General features: G+C 47.8%; 2 protein-coding genes across 2 annotated transcripts in view; one reads left to right on the top strand and one right to left on the bottom strand.

Annotated features, from left to right (window-relative positions):
- Positions 1–3,981: 3,981 nt before the first annotated feature.
- LOC141104729 (uncharacterized) lies at positions 3,982–16,207 on the bottom strand (the record flags this gene model as incomplete). The annotated part of the gene is given in 7 exon segments (XM_073594428.1): positions 3,982–4,509; positions 7,941–8,026; positions 9,978–10,086; positions 10,243–10,334; positions 10,765–10,819; positions 10,966–11,058; positions 16,087–16,207. Coding segments are annotated over 6 exon segments (882 nt in total), but the record flags the coding sequence as incomplete, so codon positions are not given.
- Positions 16,208–17,858: 1,651 nt separating this feature from the next.
- Positions 17,859–20,962, top strand: part of LOC141106780 (uncharacterized) — a 111,245-nt gene continuing 108,141 nt past the window's right edge. Inside the window, exons 1-2 of the mRNA XM_073597708.1 lie at positions 17,859–18,071; positions 20,272–20,393. Coding sequence (XP_073453809.1) covers positions 20,316–20,393 — 78 coding nt within the window. The 5' untranslated portion in view covers positions 17,859–18,071; positions 20,272–20,315. The remainder of the gene's footprint in view (positions 18,072–20,271; positions 20,394–20,962) is intronic.

Genomic DNA, 20,962 nt, shown 5'->3' with positions numbered 1-20,962 from the left:
TCTCTGTAAACCCGAGAGATGTTTGTGTGTGAAAATCCCAGTAGACCAGCAGATTTTGAAATCCTCAGAGCAGCCCGTCTGGCATCAACAACCATTCCACGTTCAAAGTCACTTCAATCCTGGTTCTTCCCCATTCTGATGCTCGGTTTGAACAGCAAGTTGTCTTCACCACGTCTAGATGCCTAAATGCATTGACCTGCTGCCCTGCGATTAGCAATTTCTGTAACCAAGAATTGAACAGGTGTACCTAATAAAGTGGGCGGTGAGCGTACATGCCTTTCAACAGACCCCTTTATATGTCAAACAAGCTATTAAAACCTTTCATCCTTTTTTTTTTTCTTGATGTCCCCTGAAATCTAGAATAGGCTGGTAGTTCAAACTTTCTACCAGGTAGGAAAAAAAAAAAATTAATATAATTTGCAGATAAACAAATCTCCCCATCTTTTTTTTTTTTTTTGCATTAGAACATACAACTTTGAAAACAACATTAAAACTCAAAGACCTGTCCCAGGCCGACTCGGAGAACCCGTTGATCACACTCTACCCATCGATCCCAGCCAGGCGACGGGTAGATCATGTCCCAGGTTTGCTATTCCCCCCATATACAGAGAGGTGCAGGGAAGGAACATAGCGAGTGTGCAGCGCCAATTCCCGGTCCCTCCTCTCATGTCCTTTCCAAGCACTCGTGTATTATGATATCACAGGAGAAGGGGGTGGGGTTCAGCCTGCTAGTAGTAGTGATGTAGCTGGCTATTCCTTGTACTACATGTGATAGAAGTTTCTGCCCTGCTGTGACCATCCACTGCCCTACTGACCCCCTGCCACCATCAACGGCCCCACTGCGCCGCCCCCCCCCCCCCCCCCAACACCATCAATGGCCCTACTGACCCCCCCCCCCCCCCCCCCCCCGACACCATCAACGGCCCTACTGACCCCCCCCCCCCCCGACACCATCAACGGCCCTACTGACCCCCCCCCCCCCCCCCCCGACACCATCAACGGCCCTACTGACCATTCCCCCCCCCCGACACCATCAACGGCCCTACTGACCATTCCCCCCCCCCCCCCCCCCAACACCAGCCCTACTGCCCCCCCCCCCACACACACACACCATCAACGGCCCTACTGACCATCCCCCCCCCCCCCCCCCACACACACCATCAAGGGCCCTACCGACCCCCTGCCACCATCAACGGCCCCACTGCGCCCCCCCCCCCCCCAACACCATCAATGGCCCTACTGACCCCCCCCCCCCGACACCATCAACGGCCCTACTGACCATCTCCCCCCCCCCCCCCCCCCAACACGAGCCCTACTGCCCCCCCCCACACAAACACACCATCAAGGGCCCTACTGACTCCCTGACACCATCAACGGCCCCACTGCGCCCCCCCCCCCCCAACACCATCAACGGCCCTACTGACCCCCCCCCCCCCCAACACCATCAACGGCCCTACTCCCCCCACCCACACACTATCAAGGGCCCTACTGACCCCCTGCCACCATCAACGGCCCTACTGACCCCCCACCCACACACCATCAAGGGCCCTACTGACCCCCTGCCACCATCAACGGCCCTATTGACCCCCTGCCACCATCAACGGCCCTATTGACCCCCTGCCACCATCAACCGCCCTACTGACCCCTATAATCAGTCATACAAACTGCGGGCCTCTGTACCTCTGTAATGTTGAAAACAACATTAAAACTCAAAGACCTGTCCCAGGCCGACTCGGAGAACCCGTTGATCACACTCTACCCATCGATCCCAGCCAGGCGACGGGTAGATCATGTCCCAGGTTTGCTATTCCCCCCATATACAGAGAGGTGCAGGGAAGGAACATAGCGAGTGTGCAGCGCCAATTCCCGGTCCCTCCTCTCATGTCCTTTCCAAGCACTCGTGTATTATGATATCACAGGAGAAGGGGGTGGGGTTCAGCCTGCTAGTAGTAGTGATGTAGCTGGCTATTCCTTGTACTACATGTGATAGAAGTTTCTGCCCTGCTGTGACCATCCACTGCCCTACTGACCCCCTGCCACCATCAACGGCCCCACTGCGCCGCCGCCCCCCCCCCCAACACCATCAATGGCCCTACTGACCCCCCCCCGACACCATCAACGGCCCTACTGACCCCCCCCCCCCCCCCCGACACCATCAACGGCCCTACTGACCATTCCCCCCCCCCCGACACCATCAACGGCCCTACTGACCATTCCCCCCCCCCCCCCCCCCCCCCCCCAACACCAGCCCTACTGCCCCCCCCCCCCACACACACACACCATCAACGGCCCTACTGACCATCCCCCCCCCCCACACACACCATCAAGGGCCCTACCGACCCCCTGCCACCATCAACGGCCCCACTGCGCCCCCCCCCCCCAACACCATCAATGGCCCTACTGACCCCCCCCCCCCCGACACCATCAACGGCCCTACTGACCCCCCCCCCCGACACCATCAACGGCCCTACTGACCATCTCCCCCCCCCCCCCCCCCAACACGAGCCCTACTGCCCCCCCCCCCACACAAACACACCATCAAGGGCCCTACTGACTCCCTGACACCATCAACGGCCCCACTGCGCCCCCCCCCCCCCAACACCATCAACGGCCCTACTGACCCCCCCCCCCCAACACCATCAACGGCCCTACTCCCCCCACCCACACACTATCAAGGGCCCTACTGACCCCCTGCCACCATCAACGGCCCTACTGACCCCCCACCCACACACCATCAAGGGCCCTACTGACCCCCTGCCACCATCAACGGCCCTATTGACCCCCTGCCACCATCAACGGCCCTATTGACCCCCTGCCACCATCAACCGCCCTATTGACCCCCTGCCACCATCAACCGCCCTACTGACCCCTATAATCAGTCATACAAACTGCGGGCCTCTGTACCCAGACCCACGCCCTCTGTACACAGACCCACGCCCTCTCCGGCCTCTGTACCCAGACCCACGCCCTCTCCGGCCTCTGTACCCAGACCCACGCCCTCTCCGGCCTCTGTACCCAGACCCACGCCCTCCCCGGCCTCTGTACCCAGACCCACGCCCTCCCCGGCCTCTGTACCCAGACCCACGCCCTCCCCGGCCTCTGTACCCAGACCCACGCCCTCCCCGGCCTCTGTACCCAGACCCCACACCCTCCCCGGCCTCTGTACCCAGACCCACGCCCTCCCCGGCCTCTGTACCCAGACCCACGCCCTCCCCGGCCTCTGTACCCAGACCCACGCCCTCCCCGGCCTCTGTACCCAGACCCACACACTACCGGCCTCTGTACCCAGACCCACACACTACCGGCCTCTGTACTCTGCCCTACATCACTGAGGCCAGCCAGGCCAGAAATTAGTCAAGTCAGCCTGCATTAGCACTTTTTCTGCCTTCATGATGGACTTCTGAATCAAAACTTGTGGGGATGACCAACTAAACCCCAATGGTGAATTAATACGAATGCCGAGTTTCTCACTGAAGCTAAATTTTAAATGTAGGCTAAGAATATATTTTTACAGTGACATTTGATTATATTTTTATAAGTTTTCTTCATGCCAGCCTTACTGTTTATTGGAGGCTTGCTAATTTATTTTTCTAAAAAAACAAAACGAAAAAAAAAAAAGAAAAGGACTGAACCCCAGAGAGTTAGGATCTCTTCCATGTTCAGGTAGACCTCCACCTCTTAAAAGTTGCCTACCCCTGACATAGACAGTATGGACAAGTAAGGAGCATGTATATGTAATGGTAACAGAAAATTTCTTCCATATAAGAACGTAGAACAGGGGGCACATACCTCCTTGTTGTATACCCACCACTGCAGAACACAAGGCTATTGTGTACGGGGAAAGGGTTTTCGGGACTGCAAGCTGCTGGATGCGATCAACCATTCATGAGAACACAAAAGGCCTGTTTTTTTCCTTTAGTTTTTTTTTTTTGCCAAACTCTGACATTTTGTTTAGCATTTAGAATTTTACTTAGCTCCCACCTGAGATACGTTTGTAGAATCCTCCAGAATTTCAGAGTTCACCTTGACTTCCTCCTCCATCCGTGAATCCTGAGGTTCCGGCGAATCGGGCATCTTCAGCATCGAGGGTGTGCCAGGCAGGCTGGCTATACTGGGCGTGTCAGACAGGTTAAGCACGCTGCCATCATCCAGAAGGTCCTGACCCAATGTGAACTTCAGCAGGTCGAAATACCAGAGCCTCGGCACGTAGACGTCGGCGGCGCACGCAGCGGTCCTCTTGGACACCTGGACTTTGTTATACTCCTTCTTGAAGACGGTCCGCAGGTTGGCGATCTTATGCTTGACGAACTGGACGTTGGCCGTTGGGCATACGGTGCGGCAGAGCTGCACGAGCTGCTCGTAGGCCTTCATCCGCTTCTGCTTGTTGGAGTAGTCCGCAAACTTGACGTTCCACAGGCAGTGGAAGGAGCGGTACATAGTGATGAATTCTTTCAGGAATTCTGGATTCATGATGTATTCCGAAGGCAGCCGCTTCCTCACATATTTCATCTAAACAAATAAAATAGTAGCGTCGGTTCGAGCCGTGACTTATTACACTGACTAGAAGGTCATCTGTCACACGGTTTTTACATTTTTTGCTTTTACCTTTAGGGCTCATTTACACTTTCTTCAACTTAAACACACGACCGGCGCTTTAACATGCCCCTTTTTTTTTTTTTTTTTTGATGTTTCGGTGATTTTTTTTTTTGATCAGCTCTGCCGATCTCCCCCCCCCTGCTCAGTAGTAATACTCAGCTCTGCCGATCTCCCCCCCCCCCCCCCCCCCCCCGCTCAGTAGTAATACTCAGCTCTGCCGATCCCCCCCCCTGCTCAGTAGTAATACTCAGCTCTGCCGATCCCCCCCCCCCCCCCCCCCCCCCTGCTCAGTAGTAATACTCAGCTCTGCCGATCCCCCCCCCTGCTCAGTAGTAATACTCAGCTCTGCCGATCCCCCCCCCCCTGCTCAGTAGTAATACTCAGCTCTGCCGATCCCCCCCCCCCCGCTCAGTAGTAATACTCAGCTCTGCCGATCCCCCCCCCTGCTCAGTAGTAATACTCAGCTCTGCCGATCCCCCCCCGCTCAGTAGTAATACTCAGCTCCGCCGAGCCCCCCCCGCTCAGTAGTAACCCCCAGCTCCGCCGAGCCCCCCCTGGTCAGTAGTAACCCCCAGCTCCGCCGAGCCCCCCCTGCTCAGTAGTAACCCCCAGCTCCGCCGAGCCCCCCCTGCTCAGTAGTAACCCCCAGCTCCGCCGAGCCCCCCCTGGTCAGTAGTAACCCCCAGCTCCGCCGAGCCCCCCCTGCTCAGTAGTAACCCCCAGCTCCGCCGAGCCCCTTGGTCAGTAGTAATACTCAGCTCCGCCGAGCCCCCCCTGCTCAGTAGTAATACTCAGCTCTGCCGAGCCCCCCCCCGCTCAGTAGTAACCCCCAGCTCCGCTGAGCCCCTTGGTCAGTAGTAATACTCAGCTCTGCCGAGCCCCCCCTGCTCAGTAGTAATACTCAGCTCTGCCGAGCCCCCCCCGCTCAGTAGTAATACTCAGCTCCGCCGAGCCCCCCCCCCCCCCCGCTCAGTAGTAACCCCCAGCTCCGCCGAGCCCCTTGGTCAGTAGTAATACTCAGCTCTGCCGAGCCCCCCCCGCTCAGTAGTAATACTCAGCTCTGCCGAGCCCCCCCCCGCTCAGTAGTAATACTCAGCTCTGCCGAGCCCCCCCCCGCTCAGTAGTAATACTCAGCTCTGCCGAGCCCCCCCGCTCAGTAGTAATACTCAGCTCCGCCGAGCCCCCCCCCCGCTCAGTAGTAACCCCCAGCTCCGCCGAGCCCCCCCTGCTCAGTAGTAACCCCCAGCTCCGCCGAGCCCCCCCTGCTCAGTAGTAACCCCCAGCTCCGCCGAGCCCCTTGGTCAGTAGTAATACTCAGCTCTGCCGAGCCCCCCCTGCTCAGTAGTAATACTCAGCTCTGCCGAGCCCCCCCTGCTCAGTAGTAATACTCAGCTCTGCCGAGCCCCCCCTTGCTCAGTAGTAATACTCAGCTCTGCCAAGCCCCCCCTGCTCAGTAGTAATACTCAGCTCTGCCGAGCCCCCCCTGCTCAGTAGTAATACTCAGCTCTGCCGAGCCCCCCCCCCGCTCAGTAGTAACCCCCAGCTCCGCCGAGCCCCTTGGTCAGTAGTAATACTCAGCTCTGCCGAGCCCCCCCTGCTCAGTAGTAATACTCAGCTAGCCCCCCCCGCTCAGTAGTAATACTCAGCTCTGCCGAGCCCCCCCCGCTCAGTAGTAATACTCAGCTCCGCCGAGCCCCCCCCCGCTCAGTAGTAATACTCAGCTCCGCCGAGCCCCCCCCCCCCCCCCCCGCTCAGTAGTAACCCCCAGCTCCGCCGAGCCCCTTGGTCAGTAGTAATACTCAGCTCTGCCGAGCCCCCCCCGCTCAGTAGTAATACTCAGCTCTGCCGAGCCCCCCCCGCTCAGTAATAATACTCAGCTCTGCCGAGCCCCCTGCTCAGTAGTAATACTCAGCTCCGCCGAGCCCCCCCCCCCCCCCCCCGCTCAGTAGTAACCCCCAGCTCCGCCGAGCCCCTTGGTCAGTAGTAACCCCCAGCTCTGCCGAGCCCCCTTCTCAGTAGTAATACTCAGCTCTTCCGATCCCCCCCTGCTCAGAAGTAACCCCCAGCTCTACTGATCCCCCGCTCAGTAGTAATCACCATGCTCTGCTGATCCACCTCTCTCTCGTCCCCACTCAGCTTCTGCTATATTATATGATTAGTCACAGAACAAGCCAATCAGTGGGTGCCGGCCAATGGACGACTGCCAGCACCTGCTGATTGGTGAGGAAGAAGACAGGACAGAGCTCCATGTATATAAAACAATGCAGAGCTCTGTCCTAGCAGCGGGAGGATGTGCCGTTTTTCATTTTCCTGCAAAGCACATCCCTTAATACAATCACCGTAAATAGTAAACACACCAAGCACTGATAGGCACACGTTTAACCCCTTGATCACCCCTGAGGTGTAACTCCTTCCCAGCCAGTGTCATTTGTATAGTGACAGTGCATATTTTTAGCACTGATCACTGTGTTAGTGGCACTGGTTCCGATAAAATGTCAAACAGCCCGCATTACTATCGCAGTCAAACTATAAAAGTGGCTGAACACCACCATTACTATAAAAAAAAAAAAATTTAAAAATTCCAGTGTATATCCCATAGTTTGTAGACGCAATAACTTTGGCGAAAACCAATCAATATACACTTATTGCTTGTTTTCGTTTTTACGAAAAATATGTAGCAGGATACACATTGGCATAAATTTATGAAGAAATTTGATTTTTTTTTTTATTGGATGTGTTTTATAGCAGAAAGGAAAAAAAAAATTTTTTTATGAAATAGCCGGTCTTTTTTCGTTTATAGTGCAAAAAATAACTGCAGAGGTGATCAAAATACCACCAAAATAAAGCTCTATTTGTGGAGGGGGGGGGACACATTCATTTGATCTATTTGGGTACAGTGTCGTGTGACCACGCAATTGTCAATTTAAGCACCGGAGGTTAAGTAGTTAAAAAAAAAAAAAAAAAGCGCATGTCCAATGCCACATTTTGAAGCAGTGTAAATGAGCCCCAACAGACACTTTATTTTCATTGGCTTGTGTCTGTATGCCATTATTCATTAAAAGAATGATAAAAAGGCCTAATCAATGCACATTGCATGTTTAGCTATACACATTGGGGTAGTTGGAAAGATTTTCATTCTTCTGGTGCTGCAGGAAAACAAACTTCAGCATAAGCCACCTAGAGAGAATACTGGGACCTGTCCATACATGGAAAACAGGGAACCATAAATCACAACCAAAGCAGGAAGAAGAGGCTGAATATGTAATGAGCAAACATGGCTTCCTCCATATAAATACAAATAAAATGTAACTTAGGAAAATTTAGATTAAAAGGTGGGCTGCTACCTTATGGACAACTCCATGGTTCTTTACAGGTGACCACCACTTTTTGTACGGCTTCCTCATGTACCCCTTTCTTGGTTTTGTGTATGCTGAGAAAAAAAATAAAAATAAATAAACACATTGAAAACTTTACTTGAAACTCTGCCCAAAAAGTAAAAAAAAAAAAAAAAAAACCCAACACACCACACACACCAGACAGACGCCTTACCAAAAATTCTCATAATTTGGGGGATGAATTTTTCCCTACAAAAAGGTGGTCCAAACAAACATCAGTTCTGACATGCAACCTTGTTCTAGGGCAGTGGTCTGAAAAACTGTGGCCCTTTGCTTGCCTTTATCTGGCCCTTGAGGCACAATTTCTTCCACTGACACCAATGGTGGGACACCATTCCACCAACTGACACCAATGGTGGGACACCATTCCACCAACTGACACCAATGGTGGGACACCATTCCATCCAACTGACACCAATGGTGGGACACCATTCCATCCAACTGACACCAATGGTGGGACACCATTCCATCCAACTGACACCAATGGTGGGACACCATTCCATCCAACTGACACCAATGGTGGGACACCATTCCATCCAACTGACACCAATGGTGGGACACCATCCAACCAACTGACACCAATGGTGGGACACCATCCAACCAACTGACACCAATGGTGGGACACCATCCAACCAACTGACACCAATGGTGGGACACCATCCAACCAACTGACACCAATGGTGGGACTCTATTCTTCTCATTGATATCAACCATGAGGCACTAGTCAGACCATCAAAACCCATAATTGGGCTCAGGTGTCAGGGTATTTTCTATTCCCACTGGCCGCAGTCCAGCCCCCCCCAAAGGCTGCAGGACAGTAAACTGACCCTTTGCTTAGAAAGTTTGGAGACCCCTGTTCTAGGGCACCACTTTCCAAATCAATGGGAGTTAGGCCAATTATCCGCCAAAATCACAGTAGAAACCGGCCTAACATTCGGCCCGTGTGTACAACTGCTTGTCCGACAGAAGCCCATCTCACGATCTGCTGGATAACCCGGCCACTCCTTATGACGTCTGCTATGACGAAACGCATGGGGTTGAGCTAGCGGAAGCGACCTCACCAGATGCAACTTTACGAAGGAGACAGTGGCTGATCAAATGATAGTGACACTTTGTTACATAGCCAAGAAAGCAAGTTAGGATGTGAGTGTGCATTTCTTAATAAATCTTGGAATTGGCTTGACTGCGCTGGAAGAGTTTCTTCCCTTTGTAGGTTATCGGTCTGCCTGGATTGCTGGATGGCTTGATTGGGTGCGCTTATTGGAAGATCTTTGGAGGCCAGACAACCGGTGTGTTCTGGCAGGGGAACAAAATGGCACAGCAAGGAAATTGTTGTACTAACATCGCATAGTCAGTACAGCAACCTCCCCAATTTTTTCGTTCAGCCCGCTGGGTTGAAATAAAACAATTGAATGTGTGTATCAGGCTGTAGACAGAGTGAGGCTCAGGCAGCTCTAAGTGGCTGTGTAGGCCCGCTCTTGGGGTTGGGAAAGGCCAATTTCCTTATATGAAGGGAGGTTGGCTCAGCTGTGATTGGTCTGTCTGAGCTCGCTGTAAAACCAGCTGCCTATAAGCAGAGATGGCCAGGAAGAATGAGCACCAGCGATCAGGCTCCATTCATACTTATAGGACTCCAAATTTGTGTGACTTCGGCATGCAACTTTGGATTGGTGCGCCTTGGATGGGACTTCTTTTCCCTCCACAAAGTCAGATCCATTGTTGCATGTAAAACATCCAGGTTCCACCTTCATGAAACTTTTGAGGGGTAACATTGAAGTCTACGGCCCTCAAGTTGCATGAATAAGTTGGGACCAAAGTCGAGCATGAACTACTTTAAAGTCGCTACGACTTTAATTCACGCACATACGAATGGTTATTGTTGGAAAACATGGGGGTACGACTTGCCATGTGACTTTGATGTCCAAAGTCACACAAGTGTGAGTGAGGCCTTCCTACGACAATGGCAGGAATCTTTCCAATACTCACGAGTCCTAGTATCAGGATGCATCTCCATATCGTCCATCCTCACGCCCATCTCAGTTCCTCTAGCGTTCTCTGGGCCAATGTCCACCACCACGATATTAAGATTTTCCTCCTAAAAAAATAAATAAACTAAATTATGGATTTTAAGATCATTTGACACAATGCCCAACAAGAAGGAAAGAAGAAAAGAAGGAATTTTAAGAAGTTCCTTTAGCTCATGCTGCATACAGATCATCATTCCCAATGCGGTTCTGTTTTTGGTACCTACCTTAACGGGTTGGTGGACCTCATCCTCTCTGTAGTCCTGTTCATAACGGCAGCTTGTTCCTTTGTCTCGGGTAGGTCTATGGCTGACCCCATCTGTTGGAAGCAAATGCAGGTTATTTTATCAACTGATCTATAGTGGGGCCCCCTAGTGGTTATCTTTATATCAGGCAGTTCAGCTGGTACAATGGTTTGACGATTCTTTGAAGAGAGGCTACTGGGAGGCCAACATGCATTTCAGGCGTAATAATATAGATCGAATAGCAGAATTAATTCGCTGACCGACTGCTTGGTAGTGCTGAGCTGAGCAATTATACACATGACTAGTAAAAGGACTAGCAAACCATTTTTCAGAGTGGAATCAGAGAGAGGATAAACATAAAAACAAAACAACAAAAACACACACACACACACACACTTTAAGCTTGGATTAAGCCATTGTATCAAGAATTCACTATATTATTCTGATTAAAAAAAAGCCTGCAAACCCCACCAACACCTTAGGAATGTCGGGCTTATTACTCACCCATATTGATGTCTGCAGGGATTTCCTCCTCTTTGACCTTCACCATTGTTGCCCTCTAAAATTTCAAACAGCAATAAGAAAAAATAAATAAATAAATAAATACAAAATTAAATAAGAAAATTGTTAATAAAAAAAAAAAAAAAAAAAAAAAAAAAAAAAAAAAAAACACAACAACGACCACAAACCCTCCTGTCCACCTACCTTTGTGGACATATTGTGTCGATCGTCCTATATGCTCTGAACGGTGTCAGTCTGCGGCGGGAGTAAAATGAACATATGGTGCACCAAATCCAGCTGCAGATTTAAAAGAGACCAAAAATAGTTACAGGAGGGAAAAAAAAAAAAAAAAAAGTGGAGGAGAAAAGCAAGGATAAAGAGAGAAGAAAGCAAGGGGAAAAAAAAAAAAAAAAAAAAAAAAAGGAGGTATCTGGAGATCATCCAATACTGGCCTCTGTTTCCAATACCAGATCAGCTCACCATCTCTCCTCCAAATTCTCTGCCTAGTGTGCCTCAGTAGGTATTTTAAGGCGACATGTTGTCCCCAAGACCAAAGCGTCTAGCACTGAGTACTTGGTGGCCGAGTACAAAAAGACAAAAGACCATGAGATGCTCCTCTGAACTAGACCAGCTTAAAAAAATTATATATAACCCCCCCCCCCCCCCCCCCCGACCCCATTTTTGATAGAGTCGGTATGACCCAAAATCTAAGGGCTTGTTTACACTTGCTTCCACTTAAAAAAAAAACAAAAAAACAAAAAAAAAAAAACAAACACACACATTAGTTAAAAACGCCTACCGCTTCAACATGTTTTTTTTTTAAGTTTTACAAATGCCATGCGAGTGGATTTTCTATTTGTCCTAATAGGGGCCAGTAGAACCCCAGCTAATTAGTACCCCCATTCAGCAGATCCTTAGCTTATTAGTACCCTCGTTTAGCAGATTCCCTGCTCAGTAGTAACCCCCAGCCCAGCTGATCCTCCACCCTCTCTGGTTCCCAATCACCTCCCGCTTTATTGCTCACACACCGCCCACCACGTGTGACATCTGCTAGTTTCTCCTGCTTTGGGGTCCCCCAGCTCTACTGATCCTCCACCACTCAGTTCTCACTCTCCAGCCCTGTTCACCTTCCGTTACACACCCCCCGGAAGAAACAGCTGATGACGTCTTTCTGGTTTGCTTGTTGGTTTCCAAGTGCATTCTGGGATCCCAAATCTGCAATACCTCCAAAATAAAGCGTAGCCAACGCTGAATAAAAGCTTCTCAAAATCTTCAGGTGCTGTCAGACTTCTATGGAGGCTTTGGGGAAGCACTGAAGCACCAAGAAAAACATAGGGTACAATTTTTGAAGAAAACAACGGGTGAACAGGTCTGTATGAAGACCATTTTATTTAGTGACAGAGGCTTTGATTGGCATTTAGAGTAATTTTTTTTTTTTTTTTTTTAAGCGTGCCCAATATCACATTTTGAAGCAAGTGTAAAAGAAGCCCTTTATTGCGAGCTGTTCTTTTGGGGGAGATTTGAGATCACTTCTTGGTGACACGAGGTTAGAAATGAGGGTAACCACTGGACAGGAAGACACAAGGAGCAAGGAAAACAAAAATATATTCCGACCCAACACTCTACTAAATAACTGTGCTTTTGTCAATGTCCCGTCATGCTTTGTCCTTTTGGACACACGGACAATGAAACTTCTCCAGAACAGAGCACCAGCCAAAACTCGAAAACCCACTTCTGAACAAACATGTTCAAGCTAGAACTGGGCTTTCCTACTCTGTGAAAATGCCCAAAGTCCCTACCAACGAAACCTGCCAACGTGTATTGGAAAGAATGGTCATTTTTGCTCCAAAAGGACACATCTGACCCTCTAACTCCAGATTCTGACCTTCCTTTTGTCATGTCCCAGCCTCAGCAGCTCTAACCAGTGTGCAATGGACTGATGACCCACTGGTAGAACAGTTTCTAAAAGGAAAATCAGGCCTGCTAGGAAGAACTGGTTCTCGCAATGGGATCTCCCAACTGTGCCCAAAGGCTATGGTCTTTGGAGGACTTTCACGTCAGGAGCTCAGAGGGATAATCAGTCCCATCCTCTGTACAGAGCCGCTAGTAGGTTTAATTCCATGTTGGCACTTTGAAATACTTTGGTTTTGTGTCGCCGTTTGGGCACTTAGGCTCAAAAAAAAAAAAAAAAAAAAAGTTTGCCATCACTGCTATATAGTAAAAGAGGTTTTTCCTACCCAATAACCAATATTTTCCAATGTGGCACCTACAGTGGGGAAAATAATTATTTGAACCCCTGCAGATTTTGTAAGTTTGCCCACTTACAAAGAAATGAATGGTCTATAATTTTTATCATAGGTGTATTTTTAAATGCTAGAGACAGAATATCAACCACAAATCCAGGGAAAAAAAAAAAAAACACCCCACACGTTTTAAATTGAGTTTTATGATTATTCAATTCAGTGAGTAAAATAAGTATTTGATCCCCTACCAACCAACAGTTCTGGCTCCCACAGACTGGCTACAGTATGTGCTCATGTGGTACACAGATTAGTCCTGTCAATTTAAGACAGTGCTCCTAAAGACAGTGCTCCTAAAGACAGTGCTCCTAAAGACAGTGCTCCTAAAGACAACGTGGGTGTATAAAAGACATCTGTCCACAGAATCTCTTTCTTCCATTCAAACCCACCATCATGGGCAATACCAAACAGCTGTCAAAAGGATGTCAGGGACGAGATTGTAGATCTGCACAAGGCTGGAATGGGCTACAAAACCATCAGCAAGAACCTTGGTGAGACAACTGTTGGAGCAATTATTCGCAAATGGAAGAAAATAAAAAATAACCATCAATTGCCCTCGGTCTGGAGCTCCATGCAAGATTTTGCCTCACAGAGTAAGGATGATCATGAGAAAAGTGTGTGTGTGTGTGTCAAATCAGGCCAAAACTACACGGGAGAAGCTTGTGAATGATCTCAAGGCAGTTGGGACCAGTCACCAAACAAACCATTGGTAAAACAATGCACCACCATGGACTGAAATCCTGCAGCACAGGCAAGGTCCCCCTTCTCAAGAAGGTACATGTACAGGCCAATCTGAAGTTTGCCAATGAACATCTAAATGATTCTTTGCTAAAAAAGGTACAGGCCGACTTTGCCACATTAGGGGCCAATGGACGGGGCCCATGTAATATCGTAAGAGATTACCATCCATGATCGTAATATCTTGGATGAGAACCTTCTTCCCTCAGCCAGAACAAAGAAGATGGGTTGTGGATGGGTCTTCCAGCATGAAAATGACCCAAAACATACCGCCAAGGCAACAAAGGAGTGGCTCAAGAAGAACATTAAAGTGGTTGTAAACCCACAATAATGGAAAAAAAAACAAAAAAAACCCTGCAAGACAAAAGGCATAATGAGTTAGTATGTATAGCATACTAGCTCATTATGAAATACTCACCTTATATCGAAGGCCCCGTAGCGGTCCCCGTACACCACTCCGGCCACATCGCTCCCGGAGTTACTTCCGGGTATCGCAGGCTCCGGCGCTGTGATTGGCCGGAGCCACGATGACGTCACTCCCGAATGTGCCATTGCGCCGATGACGTCGGCACATGCTGATACAGGGGATATCTCCTAAACCGTGCAGGTTTAGGAGATATCCAGGGTAGCTACAGGTAAGCCTTATTATAGGCTTACCTGTAGTAAAAAGTGGTTGTAACTTTAACCACATAAAAATTATGAAGTGGCCTAGCCAGTCTCCAGACCTTAATCCTATAGAAAATTTATGGAGGGAGCTGAAACCTCGAGTTGCCGCAAAACCTTTAAGGATTTAGAGAAGATCTGTAAAGAAGAGTGGACCAAAATCCCTCCTGAGATGTGTGCAAACCTGGTAACCAACTCCACTGCAACTCAATTTAGATCATGTGTTTTTTCTGGATTTTTGGTTGATATTCAGTCTCTATCATTTAAAATACACCTATGATAAAAAAAAATTATAGACCCTTCATTTCTTTGTAAGTGGGCAAACTTACAAAATCTGCAGAGGTTCAAATAATCATTTTCCCCACTAAGAATAGGTTCCTGCAACCTATGCAGCTGATATAAGTACATGAAGTCTCCATGATGGATAAGTCATTAAGACCAGGGTTCCGCTTTCATGCGTTTTTCCCCCCCGAGGAGGGGCTTCCGTCTGGCCACTCTGCCATAAAGCCCAGGATTGATGGAGGTCTGCAGTGATGGTTGTCCTTCTGGAACTTTGTCCCATCACCACACAGGATCTTTGGAGCTCAGAGTGACCATCAGGTTCTTGGTCACCTCTCTCACGAAGGCCGTTCTCCCCTGATTGCCGAGCGTGGCTGGGCGACCAGCAGTTGGAAAGAGTCCTGGTTATGCCAAACTTCTTCCATTTGAGAATTATGGAGGCCACTGTGCTCTTTAGGAACCTTCAGTGCAGCAGAATTTTATTTTTGTAGCCTTCCCTAGTTCTGTGTCTTGCAATAAAACGGTCTTTGAGGTCTGTGGCTAGTTCCTTGGACCTCATGGCTTTTGCCCTGATACAGTCAACTGTGAGCCTTTCCGAATCACGTCCAAATCATTAACGTAATTTATCACAGTAGGGCTCCAATCAAAGTGTAGAAACATCTCAGCAACGATCAAGAGAAACGAGGAGGCACCTGAGCTACATTTCAAGGGTTGCTGCAGAGGGTCTGAATATTTATGCCGATACATTTTCAAACATTTCTAAACCTTGATTTTTATGGGGTACGGAATGTAGATTGATGAGGGGAAAAAAAAAAAAAATCAGATCCCTACTGAGGCAGCCTACCACCCACCCTCATGTATGAAAATGCAGGTACCCAGGACGAAGGTTATCGTAATCACTGGTCCTGTAGGTTAGATGAGGGCAGGGCAACCAACCCTACACACGTTGTCATGGAAACGAAAAATTACATAAGCCAATAAAAAAAAAAAAATTTTTTTGAGAAAAATCAATTTTTTTTTTGTAAATCTAATTTTTAAAAAACGGTGAGATCCAAAATTAGCGCGCTGCTAAAATGGCAAATAGTTACCACAGCGGTGCAGGGAGGGGGAAGGCCAACCGTATAACGCGCTGCGCTCTTTCCTTGTGAAGGTGAGGCCGATGGGCCAGCACCATTACAAAGCAAAACAAGCACCTGATGGCCAAGCAGGATGGACCTGCCCTTTAAATGTTGCACAGAAGGGAGGTCACCCCTCTGCCTTTTGATGGCTGAATGTAAATAAAACACCCCCATGGCCTGTGTGAGAGCTATAGGGAGAAATAAAGGCACCAAATAGGATTACTTACGGGAGCCTCGCTGGCTATGTTGACAAGATCGCCGGAAGAAGAAATCCCGATCTTCCCCCCTCTGCTTCTCTCATTTAGACAAAGCCTGCACCATCACTTCCGGGTTATGCGGTCCACAGCCACACCGCTCTGCGGTCCAACTGACCTGCGCCCTGTGCGTTCCACCATAGCGCATCCGGGTTTGTGCGGTCCACCGCCTCACTTCCGGGTCCATGCGCTCCAGATATGGATTTGTTTTTTGTTGTTGTTTCTTTCCCTCATTCCACACATTGGGAAAAATAATATTAATAATCATCGTCAACATAGTTTGTATTTATTTTACCCAGAAATGGTTATGGTTTAAAGTAATGAAAATAACATTAACACAAGAAACAAGAATATTAATAAAGATAACAATAATAATAGAATCATAATGATAATATTAATTTGGATTTATTTGTAATAACTAGAAATTGTTATTTTTAGAATTAATAAAGATTATTATTATTATTAGCAATAATAATAATAACAATATGTTTATTATTACATGTCTTTATAGCATATTAATATTATATATAGAATTGATCAAATAATATTAATAACAATAAAATTATTCACAGTCATAATAGTAATAACAATAACAATTTGTATTTTTTTCTATTAGCAGGAAATTATCAGAATCGATAAAGCAATATCAACAACATTTTAATTGAACACAAATGGTTATAAGTAGAATGAATTAAAAAATAATAATAATCATTTTTATTAATAATTATTTATATTGACCATAAATCGTTATTTCAAATAATAAAAATGGTATTAGCAAGTATTTTTATATGTTTTATTAATAAGAAATTGTAATAGTTAGAATAATTAAAAATAAAGTTATTATTATTCAAATATATTAACCAGAAATAGTTAATTATTAGAATTGAAAAGCCAGTAATCAAAATTATTATTATACAGGATTTAGATAGCGGGAACAGTTTGTGCAGCACTTTACAATAATAATAATTATTGTTATTTTTATTATAGTGTTTAGTTATTTATATTATATTATTAGAAATTATAAAACAGTAATACTAATTAGTATATATTTTTAGTACCTGGAGATTGTTCTCAGAAATGATAAAGCAATAACAACAAAAATAGTTTGCTGTATTGATATATATTAACCAGAAATGGTTATAATTAAACTTAGGTGAAATATTAATTATTACAATGTATTTATATTGACCAGAAAACGTTATTTTAAATAATAATAATAATGATAATAACAACAACAAGAACAACTATAATTATTATTTCTACTACTACTAATAATAATAATAATTATTATTATTATTTTAGTAATATTTATATATTATATTACCCGAAATTGTAATAATTAGAATAAATTAAAAATACAATTAATATTATTAAAATTATTATTACTATTATTTATATTTTTTTATTAATCAGAAATGGAAATTAAAAATACAATTATTATTATTAATATTATTAGTAGTACGATTACTATCTATCTATTTATCTATCTATCTATCTAGATATATTACAGAAATAGTAATAATTAGAATGAATTCAAAATAAAATTATTATTGTTATTTTTACTAATATCATTATGTATTGAGTTATATTAAACAGGGATGTTAATAATTAGAATGAATTAAATATACAACTATTGTTTTTTGTTTTTTTTTCCATTAACTTTTTTTTATTATTATTCACTTGTGCGTTAGAGGTCAAACTGTCTCCCTCAACGTGTCCCTACAAGACCGTTCTATGTTGCGCTTTACTGCCAGCTCTGGTCTCCAAAAAAATGGCTGCCGCCCTTTACTCCAATGGAGCGGAACTGCGGACACTTTATCCAGCACATACCAACATACTGTGCAGGGGTCCTGAAGCACTGCATTTCCCATGATGCTCTCCTGCCAGCGGACTAGGGCAGTTGATGTCATCAGGGAGCCGAGCTGGGAGCTACAAAGAGGTGCAGAAGGTGGAGAGAGGTGAGGGGTGTGGGGGGGGATTGCAGCCATTGTGTGCCTGCTTCCTCTGGACTGGGAGGAGTTCATCACTGCTGGGGGGCCTCACAGAACCTCCATATATGAAGTGACTTTCCATAGAGGTCCCCTGTACTCAGGAAACTCCATGGGATAGAAGCAAAAGTCTTCCCCCCCCCCCCCCCCCAGTATGCTCCAAAATATATTCCCCCAGTGCATGCAGAAATATCTACCTCCCAGTGCTCCCCCCAAAATATCCTCCCCCCAGTGCACTCCTAAATATCTCCCCCCAGTGCGCCCCCAAAATATCTTCCCCCGGTGTCCTCCAAAATATTTTCCCCAATGTGCTCCAAAATATCTTCCCCCAGTGTGCTCCAAAATATCTTCCTCCTAGTACACTCCAAATTATCTCCCCCCCCCAGTGCGCTCCTAAATATGTGTCCCCCCCAGTGCGCTCCTAAATATGTGTCCCCCCCAGTGCGCTCCTAAATATGTGTCCCCCCCAGTGCGCTCCTAAATATGTCCCCCCCAGTGCGCTCCTAAATATGTCCCCCCCAGTGCGCTCCTAAATATGTCCCCCCCAGTGTGCTCCCAAATATGTCCCCCCCCCTCAGTGTGCTTCTAAATATGTCCCCCCCCCCCCAGTGTGCTCCTAAATATGTCCCCCCCCAGTGTGCTCCTAAATATGTCCCCCCTCAGTGTGCTCCTAAATATGTCCCCCCCCCCCCAGTGTGCTCCTAAATATGTCCCCCCCCCAGTGTGCTCCTAAATATGTCCCCCCCCCAGTGTGCTCCTAAATATGTCCCCCCCCCAGTGTGCTCCTAAATATGTCCCCCCCCAGTGTGCTCCTAAATATGTCCCCCCCCCCAGTGTGCTCCTAAATATGTTCCCCCCCCCCCAGTGTGCTCCTAAATATGTTCCCCCCCCCCCCAGTGTGCTCCTAAATATGTCCCCCCCCCCAGTGTGCTCCTAAATATGTTCCCCCCCAGTGTGCTCCTAAATATCTTCCCCCCCAGTGTGCTCCTAAATATCTCCCCCCCCCCCCCGTGTGCTTCGAAATATCTCCCCCCCCCCCAGTGTGCTTCGAAATTTCTCCCCCCCCCCCCCAGTGTGCTTCGAAATATCCCCCCCCCCCAGTGTGCTTCGAAATTTCTCCCCCCCCCCAGTGTGCTTCGAAATATCTCCCCCCCCCAGTGTGCTTCGAAATTTCTCCCCCCCCCCCCCAGTGTGCTTCGAAATATCCCCCCCCCCCCAGTGTGCTTCGAAATTTCTCCCCCCCCCCAGTGTGCTTCGAAATATCTCCCCCCCCCCAGTGTGCTTCGAAATATCTCCCCCCCCCAGTGTGCTTCGAAATATCTTCCCCCCCCCCAGTGTGTTTAGAAATATCTCCCCCCCCCCAGTGTGCTTCGAAATATCCCCCCCCCCCAGTGTGCTTCGAAATATCCCCCCCCCCCCAGTGTGCTTCGAAATATCTCCCCCCCCCCCAGTGTGCTTCGAAATATCTCCCCCCCCCCAGTGTGCTTCGAAATATCCCCCCCCCCCAGTGTGCTTCGAAATATCTCCCCCCCCCCCAGTGTGCTTCGAAATATCTTCCCCCCCCCCAGTGTGCTTCGAAATATCTCCCCCCCCAGTGTGCTTCGAAATATCTTCCCCCCCCCCCAGTGTGCTTCGAAATATCTTCCCCCCCCCAGTGTGCTTCGAAATATCTTCCCCCCCAGTGTGCTCCTAAATATCTCCCCCCCCCAGTGTGCTCCGAATTATCTCCCCCCCCCAGTGTGCTCCTAAATATCTTCCCCCCCCAGTGTGCTCCTAAATATCTCCCCCCCCCCAGTGTGCTCCTAAATATATTCCCCCAGTGCTCCCCCAAAATACCTTCCCCTACTGTGCTCCAAAATATCTTCCCCTGGTGCGCTCCAAAATATCCCCCCCCCCCCCCCCCAGTGCGCTCCAAAATATCTCCCCCCCCCCAGTGCGCTCCAAAATATCTCCCCCCCCCAGTGCGCTCCAAAATATCCCCCCCCCAGTGCGCTCCAAAATATCCCCCCCCCCCCAGTGCGCTCCAAAATATCTTCCCCCCCAGTGTGCTGTGTTCTGCAGCTCGGAGTATGATGAGCTTTGAGGAATTCAGGAATGTCATTTATCATAGAAGGTGATGTGCGTACGCAGCGGATTGATAACCTATAGGATGATGATTATATATTTACAGGAGCCGCCCCCCCCGCCCCCGCTAACTCTCCATAGAGGGACAGGATGGAGAACGATCAGAGTCACCTGACCGAACAAATACTGAGCCTCACCCTGGAGATCATCTACCTGCTGACCGGAGAGGTGAGGAGGATTCTGGGAGGTCACATGACATCACTCTTATCTCTATTAATAAAACACAGACCTGACCAGAGAGGTGAGGAGGATTCTGGGAGGTCACATGACATCACTCTTATCTCTATTAATAAAACACAGAGCTGACCGGAGAGGTGAGGAGGATTCTGGGAGGTCACATGACATCACTCTTATCTCTATTAATAAAACACAGAGCTGACCGGAGAGGTGAGGAGGATTCTGGGAGATCACATGACATCATTCGGTTGTAAACAAACCATTACTGGTTTGAAGAATGCATTGGATGGTTCCAGTTGTGATCCAAAGATTTTAAGCACACAGGAGAGTTGTGGAATCTAATAGACCCCTCCCCCAGATGTCTCAGTAAAGGGGACCTCTCACTGCCTATTTTTATCACATGGGATGTTTACATTGCTTGTTATAACAATAAAAGTGATCACAAAAATGTAAAGTTACAATGTAAAAATAAAATAAATAGTAAAGTCAATTGAAAAAAATGTTTAAAGCCCTCTGGTGCTTGTGAGGAAAGGTGAGCGCACGCTTCAGTCCCACCTCGG

This window comes from Aquarana catesbeiana, linkage group LG08 (assembly GCF_042186555.1).
Source record: "Aquarana catesbeiana isolate 2022-GZ linkage group LG08, ASM4218655v1, whole genome shotgun sequence".
NCBI classification, from domain to species: domain Eukaryota; kingdom Metazoa; phylum Chordata; class Amphibia; order Anura; family Ranidae; genus Aquarana; species Aquarana catesbeiana.
The sequence above is the reverse complement of the archived record's forward strand: the minus strand, read 5'-3'. Positions and strand labels throughout refer to the sequence as shown.